The sequence below is a fragment of the Zophobas morio genome, unplaced genomic scaffold (genome assembly GCF_036711695.1).
Source record: "Zophobas morio isolate AGI-343-1 ecotype UQ-CSIRO unplaced genomic scaffold, CSIRO_AGI_Zmor_V1 ptg000005l, whole genome shotgun sequence".
NCBI classification, from domain to species: domain Eukaryota; kingdom Metazoa; phylum Arthropoda; class Insecta; order Coleoptera; family Tenebrionidae; genus Zophobas; species Zophobas morio.
This window is the reverse complement of record NW_026972110.1, coordinates 2,460,726-2,484,626: the sequence shown is the minus strand read 5'-3', so window position 1 is coordinate 2,484,626 and position 23,901 is coordinate 2,460,726. Positions and strand designations below refer to the sequence as shown.

The window sequence follows — 23,901 nt, the reverse complement described above, 5'->3', positions numbered from 1 at the left end:
CTTATATGACAAGTGGAATATTTAGATTTAGTAGCTAAGTAACAGTAATATTTTTGAAGATGAAAACTGATAATTTTAAAATGTAATTTCTTTCTTTACAAAAAATGATCTGTCTGAGATGTTATCTACATATAAACTGATGACAGTGGTCGTTGAATAAACAAACAGATAGTTAGGCGGATTTTTTTTTTATTCAATACATTTACAAAAAAGCGTTATTCGACTACGCATTGTGTGCCGATAGGCACCCCAATAGTATATTATTATACTAGTTTAATAAGACGTCTTATTGTGGCACGCATGGGTTTGGGGCACGACGAGCGCAGCGAGGAGTGCTCCAAAGGAATAAGTGCCACAATGCGTCTTATTAAACGAGTATAATATACTATTTTTTCTACTTTGCATCTGATCGGAAACAAAAAATTAATAAAAATTCAAGGTTATAATTTAGGGCCTTTTAATTCGAAAGGTTAGTTGTAGCGTTGTGGCTAACTTCACAATCTCAAAGTTTGACATCTAACCACCGAACACTAACAATCTAACCTAAGTTTGCCTCAAAAAATGGAAGAAGGGGGCCCCACTTCTTGCAAGCCACCTGAAATACAGTTTAACAATTGATCCCATTATTAAACTGGTTTCGGTTTAATAATGAGGCCATTGTTAACGCAAAGTAGAAAAAATACATTATTCTTCTGTTCCTCGATTCACAGTAGAACTTAAAAAAAATGAATCCAAGTGTGCATTCTTATGTCACTGTCAATTTTGAGCAGTTGAAAATTATTTGTAACAAATGCCAAGATATTCGTTTACCAGTACCGAGGAAACGGACATGATCTTAATTTGTAGAGAGTATCAAAAAATTTGTAAAAGACCTGGAATGATATTACGATACGATTGGCCTATGAGTACAAAACTAAAGTGTTTTAACCGCTATACACTTTCCCCCGTATCATATGCAGTTATTTCATGAATTACGGGAGACTGATTTTCCGCGAAGATTAGCATTTTGCAATTTTGTTCAGGGACACCTGCTAAATGATTCCAATTTTATCAGGAAGATTTTTTTAGTGATTAAGCCAAATTTTCCAGAAATGGCAATGTTAACAAATGATTACAAATTACATTATTAATTTATTATGCACAAGAAAATCCACGGTGGATTCGTGAAACTCATTTTGAAAGAATTATTAACCTTTATTTTAAATGTAATGCGTGCCAGTGACACTCTAATGTGAATCACGGAATAAATGAACAATGAATTTTGGGTTGCCGCTAACCATAAATCACATTCGTCATTTAGGCCGAATCAGCCTATGTATATACAGGGTTATTCAGCTAAGATGACCCATTTATGTTTTTAAAATAGGCAACCCAAAATACCGATTCCACCTGAACCTGGATTATAAAAAATGTTTCAAAATTTAATTGTATCAAAGTTTGCTGAATGTATAGAAACGTCAGTGTCAAAAAAATGCCTTCTTATGATAATAACGAATAAACCAACCAATCTTTGTGGTTGGTTTGCGGGTCGAAGTGCATGCTCCAGGTGCAGATGGTTAGAGCGGTTAGAATGAAATTTATTTATTTGTCTAGCAATAGCAATGTGTCCCATAACTCCCATATGAGGATTCTCATTAACTTGTGCAAGAAGTTATATACAGGGTGCCTCAGAAATAAGTACATTAATTTTAATCAGTTATAGAGCTCATTGAACTCAACAACTTTTTTTAGTAAAGTTTTGTCAAGAACTTTTTAATTATCAAGTTAAAAATTGTTAAAATTATATCCTAATTAAGGTTACCCGCCCATGGATCCTCAGTCACCCATGGAGACTAATAATTATTATAATTAATAATTTATGGTCAAAAACAGTTACTAGGATACGTGTTTTCCTAATCTTGTCAATGTGACAAACATTTAAAGAGAAATTGAAAATCCTGCTCCCCAATGGCGTACGGAATTTCATCGGCCCAAATGTGGGTGTTGAACACCTTCCCTCGTGTAACCGACCTCATCAGTTGATGGTATAAGAGATACAAAATTTGCTTGTTCGTTTATTTTTCTATTAACCCACTCACAAAAGTTTTGCCTACGTGGTAAGTCTGTTAGTGTCAATAACTGAACTTTCTGGTCCTGAAAGGGGTACATTTGTTCTCTGAGTATCCTCCAAATACTACTCTCCGATACATCACACTAGACAGTGATACGTGCTAGTGCCCGGTCGAGCTTCGACACTCTTCAAAACAGCCTCTTCAATATTAGCAATTCTATTACTACGTAACTTACCCCGATCCTGAGGTGCAGATTTAAAAGATCCGTACTCTCGAAAATGCTGCAACGTTCTTAAAACTGCGCACATTTGGCAGACGACGATTTGGGAGGTTTTCTGAAAAAATTCGTTGGGCGCGAGTGCCGTTTCCCAGAACTTCACCGTACGTTAAAACGATATCGGTGCATTCCAGATTTGAAAACAACGCCATTTCAACACATTTCGTCTATAAATTAGAAATCTGTGCCAAACAAACTTTAAAGAGACAACGTTTAGTAATAACATTGACATAAAAATGATTGTCAGTGTCAAAACGGTTGCTAGGGTACCTTCTTCATTGTTGTAGTGTTGTTATTATTTAAGTTATTATTTAAGGTGAACATAGACGGTTCGTGAATATATAGGTGGGAAAATTCGAAATTCGACTTGAGTTTTCGAAAAAATGCTAGATAAAAAAGTTGTTCCGTTTCACGAGTTCTGTTACTGGTTAAAATTAATGTACTTATTTCTGAGACACCCTGTATAATTCATTTTCCAAGCTAGTTGCAATCTGGTTCCGTTTCCTCTTGTTAGCAGGCCACTTTCTTACGCAACGAATTTTCTAGCCTCTTGAAAATTTTGGATGTTGGGGCCACACAGTCAAGGTATCTTCAGGCATACAATTCTCCATAACCTGACGTGTCCATAACTAAGGATCATGTCGGTTTTCTCGTTACTCTCACCAGGGGCGGCTTGTCCTATGAGGCAGGTGAGGCAGTGCCTCACCAATGAATTTTACACCTTATTAGGATTTTTATTATTTTTTATCCACACATTTCGCCAATAATTTGTGTTTTTTTTTCTAAAATTTTAAAAATAAATATGGAAAATTATATTCTTATTTTTATCTCGGTAGGTACTCGTTTCTCCCTTAATTAAACAGCGCGCTTAAACACTCGACACAACATGTATTTTGTGACGCGAATGAGGCAGACTCGAAGCTTGCCTCTACAGCCGATATAGAAATCATGTCATTAATAGGCAAGCAACCTGCAATACACTCATAAGCGGTATGAGTTGAAAAAAGACAAAATTGAGGCTAGCCTCATTTCCGTGCTTGCAAAAGAGATGGACAACAATATTTGCGCGCGGAGAACGTGCGATTACAATGCAGTCTGCATTTGCAGAAGTATTCAAAATTAGGCCGTTGATTGTTTTTCCACAAATCTGTGTGTGTATAAATTGATTCCAAATTTCGGTAACAGAATTTTGTCTTAAAAGTGCCTACGTTTGCGTGTGTCGCGTTAGTGCTTTATGCTTGTCATAATTTGATTTCGGTAATCGTTATTTAAGATTACGAGTAAATCGGAATTTTTCTCTACTAACGTTAAATGACAATGGCAGTTCTGTTTTTTCTACTTTCACATACGTAAAAAAGAACTACTTGTATGTAGTTAAGGAATTAAAACAGCCGTTTCCTGATTTGAGTAAATCGATAACTGATCTATAAAAAAATTTAAAATAAATCCAGAGTATTTATGTTTTATATTTTTTTCGTTTTGTTTGTTTAGATTTATTTTATGTTGTATTTGATTTTTTTCGATATGTTTTCTTTAAAGTTTATTTTAATTTTGTTTGTTGTCATTCCCATCCTTTCCTTACAAGAGTTCCTTACACCTTCACGTTGATTCTTGGTGGACAGTTAAATGAGTTTACAAATTTGTTTATTTGACTAAGTAGAAAATATTTCAGTAATCTTGATTTATTTATATTTTGGAGCGTTTTGTTCTTTGCCTCATCAACTTTTCAAGTCATGAGCCGCCCCTGACTCTCACACTGACGTTGACTGACGTTTCTATACATTTAGTAAACTTTAATACAATTTAATTTTGAAACATTTTTTTTTCTGGGTGTCGACAACCACATCGCGAAATCTGTTCTCTTGTGGATAGAGAAGGTTGCGGGAAACAGTATTCGTTTTACCCAAAAATCAGGAAAACGGACGAGGTCGAGATCCAGATATTATATATGCTGAAGAGCACATTATAAATCGTGTTGAAGGAGACCCATCAGCTAGTATGCGTGAAATTACTCGGGAAGTATATAGTCATTGGATTGTGTTGAGAACACTACAAGAATCTCTTTTGTACCCGTACTACCTCCAGCGAGTCTAGAGTTTACGTCTAACCATTCCATTTCCTAGACAAAACTTTTGCCGATAGATAGCAATAATGAAACTCTCTGATTTCTTTCTTCCTACTGATGACAGATGAATGCTGTTTTACCAGGGATGGAATACTTAATTTTCATAACATCACCGCTGGACAGATGCCAATCCTCACGGGATTTACGAAACGCATTTTCAGCAACATTTTTCAGTAAACATTTGGGTTAGAATAATATGTAATCAAATGATAGGACCGTTTGTACTACCGGAAAAACGAAGAATGTACGTACGATGGTGCTCCTGGGCGTTGTAGTTTACATGTGCGACAATTGCTGACGAATGTTTATGGTGAGAAATGGATTGAAAGAGGTGGATCTATCGCTTGGCCACCCCGTTCTCTCGATCCTAACAATTGTGACAAATACTTATGGGATTATATGAAATCAATGATTTATCGAACTCCAGTTCATAATTTAGAAGATTTAGAAGCAAGAGTTATGATGTCCGCAGAACCCATTCGAAACGATCCTGAGAAATTAAATAGAGTCAGTAACTCTTTAATGAGGCGAGCAGAAGCTTGCATTCGTGCAAATAGTGCTCACTTTCAACATCTGCTTTAATTTTCTTGTTTTGTTTTTGCTTTTTTTGTTTTTTATTTTCGTTTAATCGTTTTATTTGTTTATTGTTATTTTTCTTTACGTTGAAAATTGTATTTAACAAATTGGCTTCAATTTTAAAATGGCTGGAAGATTTTGAACAAAGTTTTTAATTTAAGTATAAAATACATTTCTTGTTTTTCTTGATAAACTATGTATTCTACCTTTTTCTGAAAAGCAAATGTAGAATAGAAATTTATTAAGAAATGATAACTGCTGGACAATCGAAAAATAGAAAGTTAATGTTGGATGTTGGAGTGTTAGGCAGTGTTTAGAGCAGCTTTCAAGACGAAAGGGTACAGGTGGTGGGAGTGCGCAGAACATTGTTTTGGTTTGGCCTTACAAATATCGTGCAAGCAGTGGCAGCGGCGATGAATATTTCGATTTTAAATATTAAAATATTATTGCGGTTAATAAAAATATCACTTTTCTATTTTATTAGCGTTGACATTATAGAAAAAGAATTTAAACAATTATTAGTGCTGTATTTGATGTATGAGTTAAATAAAAAAGTAAGTAAAAGAAGTAAAAAGGTAATTTTTAGTGAACAATAATAACTGTTAAATTAGGGTACAGTCGAAGCTCTAGTTATAAACGACAATTATGCTAGAATATGAACTGTGATTATTACTTCGATGTTAAAGACAGAAAACGTTAAGCCTTATTATAATCCGACTTTACGGTATCAATAAATTGTGCCAGAAAATAAAAAACATATAATTATAGTCATAGGTTGCTTATTCTCAGAGTTTTAAGCCCGCTTTTATCTAAAGATTTAACTGTTGATTTAAGACTAGTCGACTATAAAATAGTATATGATACTGGTTTATAATGAGGGGTTCGTGAAATTTTTTACTCATCCTATAATCCCTCACATTATAAACTCGTTTAATAATTAAAAATACCAAATTTTGTGTGATGGATTATCATAATTTATTGTTACGTAAGTCTATTTTTTTAACAAACAAATTAATTTATTTTTATTAAATGGTTGTCTGTATTCTTCTGTAGAAATTGCTCTTTTTTTAATTGTTTTTGAAAGAAGTACAACTCAGCCGAGCCTCCCTTCTCAATGCATCGATGTTACGCCACTGATGGCCCGGCTACAAGTCGCGCAACTTAAGCCCCGCCCCTGTACCCTTTCGTGCTGAAATTACTTCTAACACCAATACGTTCTAGGATTTCTTTTTGTTTTCTAATAGTAAAAAAATCTTAAAAACAAGAACAGTTAATAATGGATAACCACTAAGAAGTAACAAAAACAATACCTTAAGTGGTCTATGATTTAGGTATTCTATGAGGGTACCTTTTTATTATCAACTGTATGTAATGAAACTCACTTCCACTGCACATTTAACGATTTAAGATGAGAGAATTGGCAGGAAACCCGACTGTTATCGCACAAAAGGCAAATGAAAGTGCGTATAAAATTGGTTATTCTGTCATTTCATTAGCACGTGTTCGTTGTTACGGTTCAGTTTCGCGTACGTGTCTTGCGCTCATCTTGTCGTTGCGCAGGAGCCCCATGCGCATTCTGTTAAGTTCGAATTTTACCTACAAGCGGTAAATTATTTCCTTGCAATTTTTGTAAGACGATACGGCCAACAAGCGGGCTCGGAAATATGGACCGACGAACTTATGTCCTACAGAAGAGAGCCCACCGAAGTACCGAACCTTGGGTGGAGCGTCCCCAAATGTTAACCACAGCCGCTTTTTTCGAAATCCAACAACAGGGGTCTGTACTAATCAAGTCGAAGAGTACTGGGAATGATGATGTTTATCAGGAGGTTGGGTGCTATGAGTTTTCCCTTTTTGACGTAGTATTAGACCAATTGGAAGCGCTATTGCGCATCAGTTGACGAACTATTTCAACATTTCAGTCACTACACTGCTGAAACATAGACTTCCCAAATTTTTCTGGTGTTTTCCTTCGGGATTTTTTTTTTCAGGAAAAAGAAGCAAACCCCCCACTTTCTGGTATGACAGCAGATTTTCGGAGGCTATTTGTGGTGTTTTCTGAAATTTCCGTTAAAATCGACGTTGGTACCCTTAGCGTACCGTACCCGCGTCTGTTCCGTTAAACGTCCGAATCAAACATTTTAGAACTAAAAGGTGTTTTTCTACTCACTATATAGATGTGATTTTCTTCCCTCATTTAAGGGCACAAAATGTCACTATCATCACTACTTTGGTCCCCGCCGAGATGTGAAGTAGATTTTTGTCAAAAATAACGTTAATAAATTTATAAACTTGCTACTTCTAAAACGTTTGGAGGGGTACAGTTATTATCTGAATCACTACTTTATCCAAATCCTCTATTTTTTCCAAAATTAGAGACACTTTATTCAAATGCGATTCATTTTTTATTTGTTTGAAAATTGTCATAGAAACAATCAAGATGACTTAATTTATTGCGGTAACAGTTTTTTCATTTAAACTTTTATAAAATAGATTTTAAACTTTCGTTCGTTGAAAAAATTATATAAAGTGCCATTTCCTCCCTCGGATTCTTAAGGCCCTCCGCTACGCGTCGGGCCTCAACCTGAATCCGCGGGAGGAAATGTTTCCCTTTGCTCCCTTGATATATAAATAACTATTATTGTTTTGAAATGAATGTGACGTTTTTGTCAATTTTTGACAAATTAGATTTAATCAATTTCGAAGGAAATAATCATCGGAGTTCCCGAATTTTCACAACTACCTTAGAAAAAAAAGACAATTTCGGCAGTTCTCAAAATGTCGGGACTGATTTTTCGATACGTTTTTAAAAAAAAAGTGTTACTAACATTTTTTGTTGTTCTCTTTGAACACCCATGTATATACACTGCTCCACAAAATTAACAAACCACTAGAAAAATAAAAAAAATTACAATCTCTAAATTTCAAAGTACGGTTAGGGACACGGAATTTCAAACGACAACCAACTTTCTGACATTTAAAAACATTGTAGTCTTGTACCTTATTGTCATTATGATTGACAGGTCGTTTGAAATTCCGTGTCCCAAACTGTACATGTTTTAGAAAGAAGGTATAATAACGTTAAATTAAACAACAATAACAATACAACTTGAAACATCAACGAAAATATAACCACAAAAATGAATAATTGCAATAATTAAAAACTTAAAAACGAGTGTTTCCGCCTCTACTTCTGACCACAGCTTCGCATCTCTCAGGCATACTTACAATTATACGCCGAATATCCTCTTGATCAAAAGCACTCCAAATTTGCACCAACTGGTTACCAATATCCTCATCCTCAGGAGTAACAAGGGGCAGCTCGTTTTCCTACCACGTACCATTCGTGTTCTTTGGGATTAAGATTTGGACTTCGTTTAGGCCATTGCATAACTTGAAGTCCTACCTCTTGAATATATTTAATGCTGCACGATACGTGCACTGTGTGGTCTAGCATTAGCTTGCTGGAATACGAAGCCCTCACCTATAAGTAGTGCAAATGGCACAACATTATTCTTCCAAAATGTCCGATATGTATCGTTCACTGATTAGATTGTGTCGAGGAAAGACATACACCCGCCCAAACCATCACAGATTCACCTCCAAAAGGAGCTTTTTAGAGGATATTGCATTGAGCATATCACTCATTTGTTCGTCTAAACACACGAACACGTCGATCTGACAAAATGTAGACAAAAACGAGACTCATCTGAAAACAGTACGCCATCCCAATCATGGAGGTTCCACCTACACGTTCCCTACCAAACTGCAGACGATCTCTACGATGGATTGCCTTTAACAGAGGCCTAGTCGCTGGTCGGTGGGATGCACATTAACTTCATTTAGGCGTCTTCTAATTGTTTCCAGGCTTACTTGCATGTTATCTGCCCGTGCAAGTTCCATTTGAAGATACCTGGTGGTAGTAAACATCTCTCTCAAGGTTGTAATTCGTAAAAAATGATCCTGAATTGTCGTAGTTTTACGATGTCTGCCTTGTCCCCGACGTCTCACATAACTTTCCTCTTCTCGATATCTTTGAACCACTCTAGAAAGGGTAGTATGTGGGACTCCGAGTCTTCTACCAATTTGACGAAATCTTTAGCCTTCATTGGCTAATGTACCAGCTTGAACACACTCATCCCCACTTAAATTTAGCGTTTGCCTTTTCATTTCAACAAAAGATGCAAATAAACGCTGACAGTTTGTCAGCAATACCGTTTTGGTTATAAATTTTGATCTCCATAAGCAAAAGATTTTTTGCATTTTGACAATGAAATGTCTTAATACTTATTTCCACATATGGTTGACCTACCACAACGTACCCCTCCCTTCGAATTTTGAAAAAAAAACCTAAAAAATGAGTGGTGCGTTAATTTTGTGGAGCAGTGTACCTATATATTTTATTATCTGTTATTTTTCTTTGACTCGTATCAAAGAGATTAATTAATTGTTGTATTACTAAAAATACATGGTATACTTACCCATGAAAAAGATCAGTATTCATTTGGCTCCAATTTCCCACTACGTGTACACATCACTGTAGTTTGCTATGATTGATTATTGATGACACCTGTGAGTGTATTAGGATATCCTGTTATTACTTAATATAAGAATTGGCAACTACAAAACATTTATGTAACAGAGGATATTTGGACTGAATTCAACCGAATATTTTTAGCAACGTAAACATATAAAACTAAAATACAGCAAAATTTGTATTCAGAATACTTCTTACCAGACGAGTAAATCTATTTCGATCATACACATGATTTTTAACACCCTCGTTCCCGATTAATAAATATTATCTATACATTTCATCAATAAATATAACATAATAAAAATTACAACTTAACTGCAGATTCTTTTGTGACAAGCAGATGTAATACGGTCTAATTTAGCCAACCGAGGCTTTAAGCGTTTGTTAATGTTACCCACAGCTATTCATTAGCTCTTTGTACAAGTACAAGTATTTATTACACTCATTTATAAACTACCTGCAAGTTTAAAATCTATACTTACTTGTTGTGCGTTTGCTAAAAATTTAGTGTATATTTATAAAAGCAATAAAAATATTGAGATCTTTGCAAAATATTATTACTTCAAGTTTTCGTTTCAGTAGTACCTGTAGTAGTAGTAGTAGTCACTAAAATCGACAAAAAGATTTTCTCTATGTATCCATTGAACCATACCTTACAAATACCAAAACGTTCGTTCCTGTATACACTGTAAATCGAAATATTAATATTTTAATTCAATCTACATTAATAGAATCGGTTTGAAAAAGTAATTAGTCATATCTGTATTGTATTTAGCATTAGTTCGCTGGTAAAGTTTGTCTAGAATTATAAGAATTTTATGAACTCCCAAGGTTAATTCGTTTTACAGTCCTGTTGTCAATTTTATTGTACAGCTGAAGAGCGTGGCGAACTCAGGTACAGAAAACATCGGCTTTCTCCTGACAGGCTCTTTACCTATACAATAGAATTGAGGACAGGGTTGTAAAACGCATTAACGTTGGGAGTCCATAAAATTCTTATAATTCTGGACAAACTTTACGTTTTTCCTACAGAACACGATTCCCACGTTAAATGATACAAACATAACGCCAATATTTTCAGTTAATAACCGTACATTTGAATATATATATTTTTTTAAGTTAAATCTTTTAACTATTAAGAAGTAACGAAGGTATTAGACATATTAGTATAAAGTATTAAGTTGAAGTAATAATAATTAACCAGACTTATTATAGGCCGCAATTCGGTGGTAATAAGCTATAGTCCGAAGTTTTTTCAAATTATACTTACTGTCCATAATAGATTTTCCTGAAATTTCGACACATTTTTTGATAATTTTATTAAATATCCTTTTAAATTTAATTACATTTTTGGGTGTTTTTTTTTTCTCTTTCTTTCTTGCACACTGCCCAAACACACTAAATTTCTGGTGCTTGGAAAATATTTCGGACTTCCGCCTTCACCACAAAAACTTAATGAAAGTCAGTTTTGTACCTTTTTGGGACACATTAATTTTGCATGTTCTTTTTATTTTTTCTGAACTTAGAACTCTTATTTTATTAGGTCCTGCACGTACTAGGGGAATGTGGGGCAAAGCGGACCCTTTAACACAATAATTAATTACACACTCGATGGTATCCTAGTAAAGCTTTTGTTTGCGTGTACTAGAAGATATATGTGTTAAGTATCAATCCCTAATTTTTAAATTTAAACTACTGCGGCAGTGTTACGATTTTTTTATTTTTTAGCAAGGTCTGTGAAAAAAAATGAGGGGCAAAGTGGAAATTTGAATCATCTGTAAAAATAGTTTATTGTAATAATAAATGATTGAAATATAAAGAATAAACAAATAAAAAAAAATCTCAATGGAACAAATTAAACATTAAAAAACAAAAACAAAGGAACTCATTTCGCCTTTAGTTTATACTAACAAAAATAGAAACTACAGAATTCAAAAAACATTTTTAAAAAACAAAAACAAAGGAACTCAATTCGCCTTCAGCTTATATTAACAAAAATAGAAACTATAGAATTCAAAAAGTATTTTGGTGAATTATATTATTTGGATTTTGCCATGTCTTAGTTTGTTTATATTTACCTTGCCTACTATTTCTTCATAAACTATTTCGCTTTCGTCTGCCACGTCAGGGAAGACAAAAATATCTGTAGTTTGCTTATACTGTCTTAGAAAGCTTACAATTATACAACTATTTTTTTCAATATTTGTAATGTATGCCACAAATTGTTTTTTTGTACGATATTTTTCATCGGTTAATTCAGTTAAAAGAAAATCTCCTTTTTTTAACTTTGTGCCTGGATTAACCTTCTCTACGTTAAAGGAAGACTTCTTCGACAAAAGTTCCCAATCGCTGTCATCACTAATTGTGTTCTCACTGTCGTCGCTGTCGGATGAATCTTTCTTATTGATTTTTTGAGATTTTTTTCTTTCGCTTTCTAATGATATTTTTCTTTTGGTTGACATTACTTTGGCAGGGCGTTTAGATTCTATTTGAACAGCGGCGGCTGGTGGGTCAAAATTTCGGGTCGGCCAAATATTTTGAGTCTACACCTTGGTGTTATATATTTTCGTAATGTATGGCTGCTACTCATTAACCACTGACATTTTACGTGCCAGGATGTACAAAACATCTCAAATGTTTCGACCTGTTAAAATAATTTTTAATAGGAAATTGACAATGTCAGTTTGATTCCAAATACTATTAATCCTTAATTCTACTTGTTCTGCTTTATCATTAATTGAGAACCACCGAAAACATTATTTTTACTGAGTTCCGCGTCGACCGGCGGCTATACGGCTTGCCGACCCCGGACATCCACAATTAAATAATAATAATTAAATAATGACATGCAGTTAAAAAATATAAAAAAAAGTAATAATAAAAGTACCAACTGTTAACTATCTTCATTTACATTTTTTTTTTTAATGTATATGACAAATTGTCAAATAAATTAATTGAATAATTGAAAAATTAAAATGATTTAAAACTTTAAATTCGTTTCTGAAATATCTGAAAACGCTTAGATGCTAAAAATACAGAAAAAGCGCATTTATGTTGTAGCTAAGTTATGTACGAAAAATAAAATTTTAGATAATTTAATGTAATTTTTTTCGTTTATTATTCATACACAGGAAAATGTATTAAATCGACAATTATTATTAAAAAAAAATAGTATGCACTGAAGAACATCGAAGCCGTTATTGTTTTGTAATTTGGTTAGCCATCTTAAATATTAAGCGTTTTAAAAACTAAATTCGCGTTGCTGGGTACGGCGAAGGAGGATTTCGCCGGACCTGGCACAACATACGTTCCGCCAGGTCTTTGTCTACTACAGTGTACTAGACAAAGAGAACGATGAAACCATAAGCTGCTACGAAGTCGAAACATCGAGCATAATGCATTCCTGGATACGGCGTGCCGAAATCTCGCCGGCAAAGCGTGTTTATCAGCATTTAAAATTAGCAACAAATGCTTTATTTTGTACCTACAATATAATAAAATATATTTTTAATATATATGATCTATCCTAACGTACATTCAAACTTTATTTCTTTTTTTATTTTCTAATTTCAACGCTTACTAAGTATTTTAAAATGACTGGTACGGCGTGGCCGACCCTGCCGCCCCTGACCAGCCGCCCCTGTATTTGAAGTTTTATTTCCTCCATGTTTGGGGTAGACGTCAATATCATTATCTTTCCTTTTCTTTTTCCTCGTACTGAGTCTTTTCGTGGACCTGCTCTAGGCAGAGGCAGCAGATCTTGAGGTGTCCAATGGTTATTCGCTTCATGTGAAAATACCTGTGGAGAGGGTGTTCTTTCTTTTGAGCAACCCGCACGAGGAGATATGGTTCCGTTTGCTTCAGAATTAGTAAAGGCATTTCTGTTCGCTTCAGAATGTTGCTCTTCTCTATTTGTTGTTTCGGACGGTTTGAATAAATCTTCTGGAAAAATATTGGGATTGTATGGATAAATGCCTGTATTTTTGAATCCATTGCAAGCTGTTTGAAGAGTAGCAGCTCTTTGATATGCTCTTCCAAATAATTGGCCAATTTCGTATAATGTTATTACTTTGCCAGGGTTGTTTCTTAGCCATATTCGTGTCTCTTGTTCGTAATATGTGTTAAGAGGATACATAAATGAGACGTCAAGAGGCTGCATGCGATGCGAACAATGAGGTGGCAATACGAGTTTGTGAACATGATTAGCTTTTGCTTTCTCTATTAAATTCAAATTTTTGGTGTGCGTCGCGTGGCCATCCAAAATTAATAAAACGGGACTTTCTTCAGATGACCGAGCATATTTTAGGAAATGTGGGAACCAAACGTCGCAGAAAATGTCCATTTGCATCCATCCAGATTGGTGACAGTGTACGATTGACTCGGGTGGCAAACCGTTTTCGAAAGCTGGGTTACGCCTTACCCGGGGAAATATCAACAATGGAGGCACGTAGGTTCCAGCACCACTGAAACACACTTCCACCGAAACCAGTGATCCTCTTTCTGCTGAAGACAAACATCCAATCTGCTTTTTTCCTTTTAGGGAAAATATTTTTGTGGGCTTATTTGGGACACTCGATATTCCTGTCTCATCACAGTTAAAAATTCTGCTAGCTGGAAAATGGAATGTATCAAATAAACTTCCTAGCAGATTAAAAAAATTTCCAACATTTGTCGGATTAAAAGCGGAAGCTCTTGCCGCCGAAGTTTTTTCTTGAAGACGTAATGAGATATTTTTTTGTCTTTCTAAAAACTTGTACACCCAATCACGTCCCGCCAATTTAGTATTGTGATTAAAACTATTAGGAATCTTGTTTTTTATAGCATATTGATATGCCAAGCTACGCAGTTCTTTAAAACTAAGCCCAAACAAACGACTTTCCATTTCTAATATGAATTCCGCCAACTCTTTCTCCTGATCATAAGTAAATGTTGACTTAAATCTACCTAATGATTTATTTGAGGCTTCAATAACGTTTTTCCCTGACTTGACTCGCCGATATAATGTTGTCGCGGGAATCTGATACTTTAAAGAAGCAGCTTTTAATTTTAATGTCCCATTTCGCACATCTCTAATTGCATAAGCCATGGAATCTTTAGACCACGATTGTTGATTTGTTGTTCGTTTGTAATTGCGGACCATTTTGATATAATTCTGAAAATATGAATAAGCTTTTTTATTTGTAGTTTTTAGCTCATATGGGGCATAGTGAAAAAATATTCATTTTGCCCCACATCGTAGTAGTTCACTTTACCCCATAGTACCAACAGCCAAGAAAAATTGAGTTTATAAATTTAAGATAGAGAAAACAACTGAAACTCACCTTCAGCGGAAGACAAATGTCCCACAAATTGCACTCATACAGAAACAAATTAAAATTTTCTGTAATAGTCTCTATAAGCTTTAGTAAAGCACCCCGTTTTTTTACATCCAACTGCAAGAATGTTTTGTTTTTACAATTATAGGTAAACTTGGGGAAGTTTTGGAGGAAAATTACACTAAAGGAACCTTTGGCATGTGCTTAACATAGTTTAGCACAGTAATCCCAGATGGCAACACTTATTTAGTTTTTAAACAAAAATTTCACTTTGCCTCTACGTTCCGCTTTGCCCCACATTCCCCTACTTTGATTTTCAATTGTTCAACTGCACAAATTCAGTCGTCAAGCCCGTACACTTACTGAAAAAGAAGAATTGCTTTCAACATCCTGGAAATGGTTCTTGGCATGTTCGGAGTAGCTTGGGTAGCTGGTCCTTCCGGAATATTCTGATAACAACTAAGTAGGTCTCTTTATACAGTAGACGTAAACATTTTGTGCGTTTATGGCTTCGTACCAATTTAAATCCCATTATAATTTAATAGGGCGTCACAGCCGGATGTCTTAAATCTGCTTACTGTTAACCTATAGTAGCTGTCACAATAAGCTGAACGCCTCAAGCGCTCAATAAACCCCTAACCACAGCTTATAGATGCCATAAATTTGGGCCGAATGCCGCGTACCATTCAGTTAGTACTTAAATAAGAGATATGCTGTGCCCAAACAGTGGAGAGTACTAAAAATTACAACCATCCTAATCACTTCAAAAAGTGGCAGCACGACCGCGCCCCAGGCAGCATTCGGTCTAATTTGACGGCCACAATACCTGAAAAGAGTTTTTCTGGTAAAAGCACAGGGTAGTACTGACTCGGCCATCCCTGACACGTGCCATGGTTTGCATTTGCTAAGTTCTATGAAGGGTCGGCTGTAAAGTACTTTAAACGTCAAAGTCATAAAGCACAATATGTTTACGTCCAGTGTACCTCTCTGTAAATAACTGAACGGATCTGTCTTCAGGAAATGATACACAGTAGGATTGTTCTTCCTTTTTGCCTGATTTAACTAAAGTGGTTAATCTTTTCGAAAACTGTTAATTTTTTGTCTTTTCATTCAAAGTAATTTTAATCAATCACAAGTCTATTGTCACAGTCAAAAGTACATACAAATATGAGTTTATCTGTATACCGTGCCTCATTCAAATCTATTTAGACAGAGGCCACAGAAGATTTATTATTTTTGTACGGATATTAATGGACAACGCGTATTACCATTTTTCTATTACAAATTTCATGCGGTTTCTGCAGTGAGCAACTACAATTATATGTCGGTGATTAATAATTTTGCACAAGTTAAACAACTCAAGTGCAACAACCGTAAATCAGATCACTGCGACAAAGTATGTAAGTAGTGTAGTTAATAGAAAATGGCATTTTACTTATTTCTTTAATGCTATTTGAGATTCTTATTGTTTTTTTTTCTTTGTAGATTTATAATTACATTATCATGACCACAAATTTTGGTTTGTACACAAACGACTTTAATTGTATAAATTCATGGCTTTTTTCATTAAAACAGGCTATTAAATTTTTATGTAAGGATGAGATACATATTTCATTATAAGTATTTTTAATTACACTGGAAAGTACGTACTGTGTTAACTGTACAAAGACATAATGTTACTGGATATAAGTACATCATTTTAGAGAATGCCACAGTTAACAAATTTTGATTTTGTCAAATCAACGGGAAGAATTTGTACAAACCATTTCATATACCTGGAATGCAATCCCGTTAGAGTGTGCAGAGTGCCGTGCTATCATAATATCAAAACGTCTCCTAAAAGTCGATTCAGCTGGTCCTACAATTAAATGTTAGGTTTTATTGAGGTTAATTTTTTTTTCTCTACGACACTGTGTTCACTTTTCAGTGACATTTGAAATTTTAGACATGTCAACGTGTAGTAGGTAGGTACTTTTCAACGACCGCAACTGTACCTACATGTTATTTGTACCCACATGGTTAATAATAATAAAACTTATTATTATACTAGGTATGTCAAAGTAACTAACAGTTTTGTGGGAATTTTCAGAATTTCGTATTTGCTATAGCAAAGCTAAGAATTTTTAAAAGTTCTCTTTTTTTTAGATATAATGTTAAAGTAAATGTAAAGAAGCTACGCGTATGTTCAAGTGAGTTTTCAGAACAAAATTTTGTTATGACGGCATCAACATTTTAGCAAGGAGATGTATCAGTTTAAATGGGTACCTACACTACAGCACTAATAATAACAGTACCTCATTCTCAAATGTTCTGGAAAATGAAGGCAGTCGTTCTTAATTTGAAAAATTAAATAAATTATTTCACTAATTTTTTTGAGCCAACCTGCATATACATTTTTCTAAAACAATATGAATGCATTGATAAACTAACCTCTATAGACTCATATTTTGCACATTTAAATCGGATTTTTCCAGCAAAATTTTGAGGCATTATCAAGGTTTTGGGGGATACACACGTAAATTATGACTAACGATATATCATGATTGCGATAACCTTCAAGCGTTTGCAATATTTCAGAGTATTCCCTTTTGTAGTTTCAAAGTTAATTATAAAAATGTTGTTATACAACTTCGATTTTTTTTTAACAAAATGTGGGTGTCTATGGTAAAAACTCAAAACGGATTCATAAATTACAAGTGCAGGAGTATGTTATTTTATGAAATTTCAATAAGTTACTATTATAAAATTTAGACATTACGTCATATCATTGTTGGTGGGGATGATCAACACATTTTGGTTAGCCTTTTTGCTATCTACACAAGATTCTACCTAATATATATATAAAATTTGACAACAATCGATCTGGTAGTTTTGAAGATTGTCTGTCCAATAAAAATCGACACAAACGACAGACGGTAGACATACAGACGGAAACGGAAGACCTATTTTTTCGTAGTCTGGAGATCATGAAAGATCGAAAAAACATTAAAGTAGCGCGTCGCCTGATAGATTCTATTACAACGCTTACTTAGCTTACAATCGTGAAGTAAAAAAGTGAAAAATTAGGAACTGTTCAGATTCTTCTCAACGATGTTTAAGTTTTTTATAATATTATAAAATAAAGATATACATATATGATAAGTGCTTCCAACATTATTTTTTATAATTCAATTTCATGTACCCATCGACATTAAGTCGTTAATTAAAATATGGTCAAATATCTAAAAGAAAATTTAAATTTTGAAGGCCTGTGTTCTGTATTTGGGCCCAAGTCGAGAACAAAAAATCAGATAGGTTAATAAGTCACGAATATTGGAACTACTTTATTTTATCAAATTTAAATGGGCTTTGCGATACAAAAGTTTGAGATGATGTCATCAAATAAATAGTTTGTGAGGATGATCAGACAAATTTTGGTTAGCGTTTTACTATCTACACGATATTCCTCAAACACAATACAAAAATTTCACAGCAATCAGTCCAGTAGTACTGGAGATTATTCTGTGTAATAAAATCGCAAACAAGGTGATCCGCTGCTTTCGAGGCATACCATCTGATAAAATCGCAAACAGACGACAGATAGACGGAAACGCGAGATTTATTTTTAATATTCTAGGGGTCATGAAACTTCTAGAAAACATTTAAATTAGCCATTCATCAGATACGACAGTTTTCATGTTCTCAATGTTTAGTTAAAATTTTTATGTGAAAGTCAATAACAATCCATTATAATAAATAATACTCCATTACCACAAAATCTGAGATTCAAAATATGCATTTCTCGAAAAAAGAAAATAATATTTAACTGCTATTCCTCTAATAATTTGGATTTGTCGAGGTATGTGATTCAGACTGATTATTATAAATCGAAATCTTTGCTTTCCCTTATTAAAAACATCAACAGTAAACAGTTGGAATAAAATTTATATACCTATACCCCTTTTTGATGGAACATTTCAGACTTGTACGATACTTCTGATCGATACATCAAACTAAAAACAGAGGTATGAAAGAAGAAAATATGAAAGTACATATGTAGTTGAAGATTTGGAAGTACAAATCGACGAATTAAATCACTGTTATCACTGGAAAATTCCATTAGAAATATTTGGAAAATCTTACACTAAGCCCTAGCAATTAGCAATGACAAAAGTACCACTACACTCTCAAATGCTTTATAGTTAAACACGAAGTATGCAGGAAGTAAATTTCGTCTGATAATTTGATATTTTTTGATGCCGACAGTGACTCTTTTTGTAGAGGTTCAACTAGAAATAATTACTGGTGTACCATTGGAATCGTCTCATCAATTATAATCCACAGAGGCAGCTCATCAAAATTTATCTCCCACGAAAATAGCAAAAACTCAATCATCAGGAGAAGGCATATCCGTGATTGAGTACACGGTAAAAGCTCCACCATCAGTGGTAACAAATTTCAAAATCGGAAACTGGCATAAATCCAAACGGATTCCCATGCATATTACCACAAAAATTGGATTCTTCAAAATGATTGCACTAGAAATTCAACGATAATAATAATCAATGGCTGTTAGTTTCATTAAATTAGATCGACCACCTTGCAACTCCAGTTTCGCACCTAGTAACTTCTTTTTATATAATATATGAAAAAAACATCTTGGAAGAAAATTTATTCTAACGAGGAACTGAATTACAACGTAAACGAATATTTTGTACATTACGTTGAAAATGAATTTTTCTTCACAGCTACTGCTGCTTCTTCTTTACCTGCTACTTTTTCGTTCTATCGGAAACAAAAAAAGGATATTAGATGCAATGCCTTCCTTCGTAAATGAGTTGAAAGGAAACATGTTAAATTTACACAAGTGTGCACACAGACGGACGGAAGAATTTATCAGCATATATATACATCAAATTTGCGTGTAATAATGTAATTTACTACTATTAATGTTGAAGGCCCACAATAAAGTGCAGTACGGGGGAGTCAATCCTTCAAATATTTGCAGATGAACAGGTGTTTACTTATAGAATATCAAAATGATGAACCTGCCCTAGACATTTGTGCCTGAAGCAAGATCTTCTAACAGACGGATTGGCTAACGAAGCACCTGTTGGTTTTCAGCTCTTGTAATAAATAATTAATGATTAATAAAGTGCAGGCGACATTTTTTCTGCATGTCAACGAGGTGTCGTGCTGACGATCGAAAACATATTTCCCAAAAGTTAACATAATAAGACTTGGAAATCGTCCTCATCGGTTAGTATTAAGGAATGACCAAACTTACGAGTCTACACGTGTATACGACTTCCTACAAATGGCATAACTGACTTATATTTTAGTGATAACAATTAAGTAATAAAAATATACATCCAAAAATTGATACTGGGTAATTTATTACTAATTTGTCATCTCAATAAATAAATACATCTAATATAAAGTAAATAAATGTTTTTATTAAAAACTTTGAATATATTAACAAAAATAAAACACACGATAATTTGATTTATTTTTATTTAATAAGGGGCAGTCACTCTGAGCGACAGCGGGAATGTTCTGTTGGAGACTATAATGAAAATCCCCTATCTTATGCTGACGGACGGCCTGCGTCCGGCGAACAACCTGGGTGATATCCAAGAGGCGATGTCACCATATTGTGGGTCTGATGTTGCATTGATAGACTCGCCATGGCGTTTACAGTATCTTTATCGTCTTTCTCGTTGCGCACTGCGTCGTTGAAAGAACATCCAGCCGATTTCGCGGCCTCCTGTAAACACGGCCAATGAGCACTTTGTACGCTTATCACTTTCTGGAGAGCAATAATCGCGTTGCCGCATGGTGCTCTCGACAACTCCGAGGGAGAAATAGGCGAGGGATTGTCGCCGAGCAGAACCCTCACGCACTCTTCAGCAGAATCGCAGATGGACGGCAGGTCGTAGCCTCCTTCCAGAGCTAGGACAACTCTGCCTCTGGCCAACTGCATCAGTTGGCGCGTCATATAACCGAAGCACGACGAAGACACCTTATAGCCTCCAAGCGGGGGATGGTGGCCGTCGGTGGCATCGAAGCCCGCCGACACCAGGACGATGTCGGGATTGAATTCTCGCGCGATCGGCATTACGACCGTGCGGAACGCCGCCAAGTACTCCGCGTCCCCAAGGGGTGGGTTTAATCCGCCCGACCAAGCGATGTTGACGTTAAAGCCGAGGCCGGCGCCGGCGCCGCACTCACCCGGGCTTCCGGTGCCTGGAAAAAAGTTGCCGTCGTCATGGCGATGCATGGAGACGACGAGAACGCGCGGGTCGTCATAGAAAATGTCCTGGGTGCCGTTGCCGTGGTGCACGCCCCAGTCGAAAATGAGTATCTTGTGTACACGATGCTCCCTCTGCAACACTCGCGCCGCGATGGCCACGGAATTGAAGAAACAGAACCCCATGGCCTGCTGGGGTTCGGCATGGTGGCCGGGCGGCCTCACGACAGCGAACCCGTTGCGAATGTCTCCCGTCCAAGTCCTAACGGCCAGGTCCACGGTGCAACCGACCGCCATACGGGCGGCCGGCGCCGTGTAGATTTCGTTCCAGGTCGTATCGGTGTCCACGCCTATGCCCCCGCAAGGAAGCCGCACAAATGCCATTACCGGAAGAGAGCTCAACTTGCTCATGTCCACCTTATGACGGTTCATAGAGCTGGTGCCGTACAGAAGTGTATGAGCTTCTGAATGACACATTTGGAGTTCTTGTGTAGACGCCTTCCTCGGTCTTAGCCTGTCGCATCGAGAAACTAAACCAGTTTCGAGAAGACGAGACCATATACTCTGAAGTCTTCCAGCGTGTTCTGGATGAAGTGCATTGTTGCCACAAACGCACGCATGTTTCAGCATCTGACTGTCGTACGCTAAACCTGTGGTGGGAGTGGAAGACGCTCGACGCCTTGACAGCGTCGGTCCATCGGGAGCGCCTAGGTGAACCACAGGACTGCTCAGCGCACGAGAAAGTGGCCTAATGCTGCAAAAATTATTTCTCTTTGTAAAAAAAATAAGAGATAATATTGGAAACATGTAGAGAAAAACACTGATATTTTAGCAACAGCAACTAAGGTGCGATCAATAAAAAATATCTCGAAGTTGATATTGGACGAACAAGTCTTCCTATTTATTGTTTACTACTTCTACCGGACAACGAAAAACACAACTAAAATCCAACACCAACTTGTGGACGTTTTTGTTGATCGTAGATTGAGAGTAATAAAAAAAAAGAAAAAAAAGAATTTGAAACATTAGTTGTGTACAAGAGAACTGCTCTGATTAACTGAAGTATAAGTTCGACAATATCTATGTAAATTCTAAAAATATCACGCCCTTTTTTGTCGGCTAAATTAGTAAAGGAGATTACGCAAAAACATAATACAACAAAAGTTATGTGGAAATAAACTTCAAACTTCTCAATGATCTATATTATTATTGCAATGTCATGTGTAGCTAACCAACAGGGCTGTCACCTGACAAATTACCGGGCGGCTCATGAACCAAGCTTACCTCAGTTTTCGCGTTTATTATTCGTCAGTTACATCATGTACATTTTCTTAATTGAAACTTGCCATATTGTATACTCCAATTCAATTACTTTTGCTACTAACATTTGGAACTTTTGATGAAACTGTTTCGCAAAACTTATTTTCGTTTGCTGAGACCACCACAGTTGTGGAGTAAATGGAATTGAATGAACCTATTGTAAATTCAAAAAATGAATTTTTAAATCGAAATTGTTGAATTGATTTGATATATTTGGTTTTGACTTTGAAAAGGTACTTTAGAGGTTTAACTTTTGACGATATTTTTGTGTGCCCAGAATTAAACGAAAAAACAAGACTTGACTTTCAAATACAGAAAAAGTTTTTACAGCTAGAGAGTAACTTTTCTGTTAAATCTACTTGAGCATCAGTAGATCCGTTGAGCTCACTTAGAGTAATGATTTTTTGCAAACGAAATTATCAGTCCCCTATTAATAAGGTAAGACAATAAAACCTGTGATAAAAGTGTCGAAAAAATTGTTAACAGTCTTTCCACATATCTACCTCTAACACAGGAATTCTCTTAACACAATAAATACAAAACAAAAGTGCGGTCAACAAAAAACGTCCCCAAATTGGTGCTGTACGAGCAAGCTATCTTTCTAATGAGAGTAGCGAGTAACAGACGAACAGAAAGACAGCTTGATCATCCAACACCAACTTTAGTTTGTTCTCTAATCTCGCGTATTTCACCCGAAACTTTTTCAGTTCCCTCTTAACGAGAATGAAAATAAAAAAAAAATCAAAATATCTTATTTTTGAGGGCAAAATGTGGAGATTAAGACTGTTAAACTTGTTTTAAAATCTTTTTAATGTGCACGATGGAAGCTACCTTGTCTTTCCCCCATAAAATAGATGACAAAACATGTTTTGAAAGTCTGGACGATTTGTCTGCTTATCTGGATAGTTTTTCAGTAATTTGAAATCTTGCATCCTGTTGTATCCTAAATATATCAAAAATATTTAAGAGGTCACTTAACACATTAACAGTAGCTCTGTCATTCCACTGTTACGGATACGGGAGAAGATATTATTATTTCTGGGCTGCCATAACAGAAATTGACTGGGCATCTCGGATCTGCAATGAGTACAAAAAAAAATCTAGAGTCGCAAACTATAAAATACAAATATAAAGTAAAGTTTCCTCGGAAAATCAATTATTAATTGAAAGATTATTAGAGAATTATACGTATACATATCTGGTGTTATAGTCTTATAAATTCAAACAAAAAAACTGTCTTAAAATTGGATCATTAGAGTATTTGATTGACAGTATGACAGCCAGATATCTGAAATTTCCACATAACGATATTTATGTCTCTTGCACCCTTTATCTGGATCCTCCATTGAACTACAGCTAGAGTGGCGTTTCTTACCAATTAACCTTTAAAATATAATACATTTGTGAATATAAATTCTTATGATTTGGGCACTAAAAGCAGGAACATTTGTTGATTTGTTAACTAAAGCTA

The 23,901-nt window shown here is 35.3% G+C and overlaps 2 protein-coding genes across 2 annotated transcripts in view; one reads left to right on the top strand and one right to left on the bottom strand.

The window, feature by feature from the left end:
• The window catches only part of Dys (Dystrophin), an 80,070-nt gene that overhangs the window by 44,918 nt on the left and 11,251 nt on the right, over positions 1 to 23,901 (top strand). The gene's annotated exons all lie outside the window — the stretch shown is intronic.
• LOC135121403 (histone deacetylase 7) overlaps positions 20,297 to 23,901 on the bottom strand; it is a 53,702-nt gene continuing 50,097 nt past the window's right edge. The window contains exon 4 of the mRNA XM_064045727.1: positions 20,297 to 21,864. Coding sequence (XP_063901797.1) covers positions 20,448 to 21,864 — 1,417 coding nt within the window. The 3' untranslated portion in view covers positions 20,297 to 20,447. The remainder of the gene's footprint in view (positions 21,865 to 23,901) is intronic.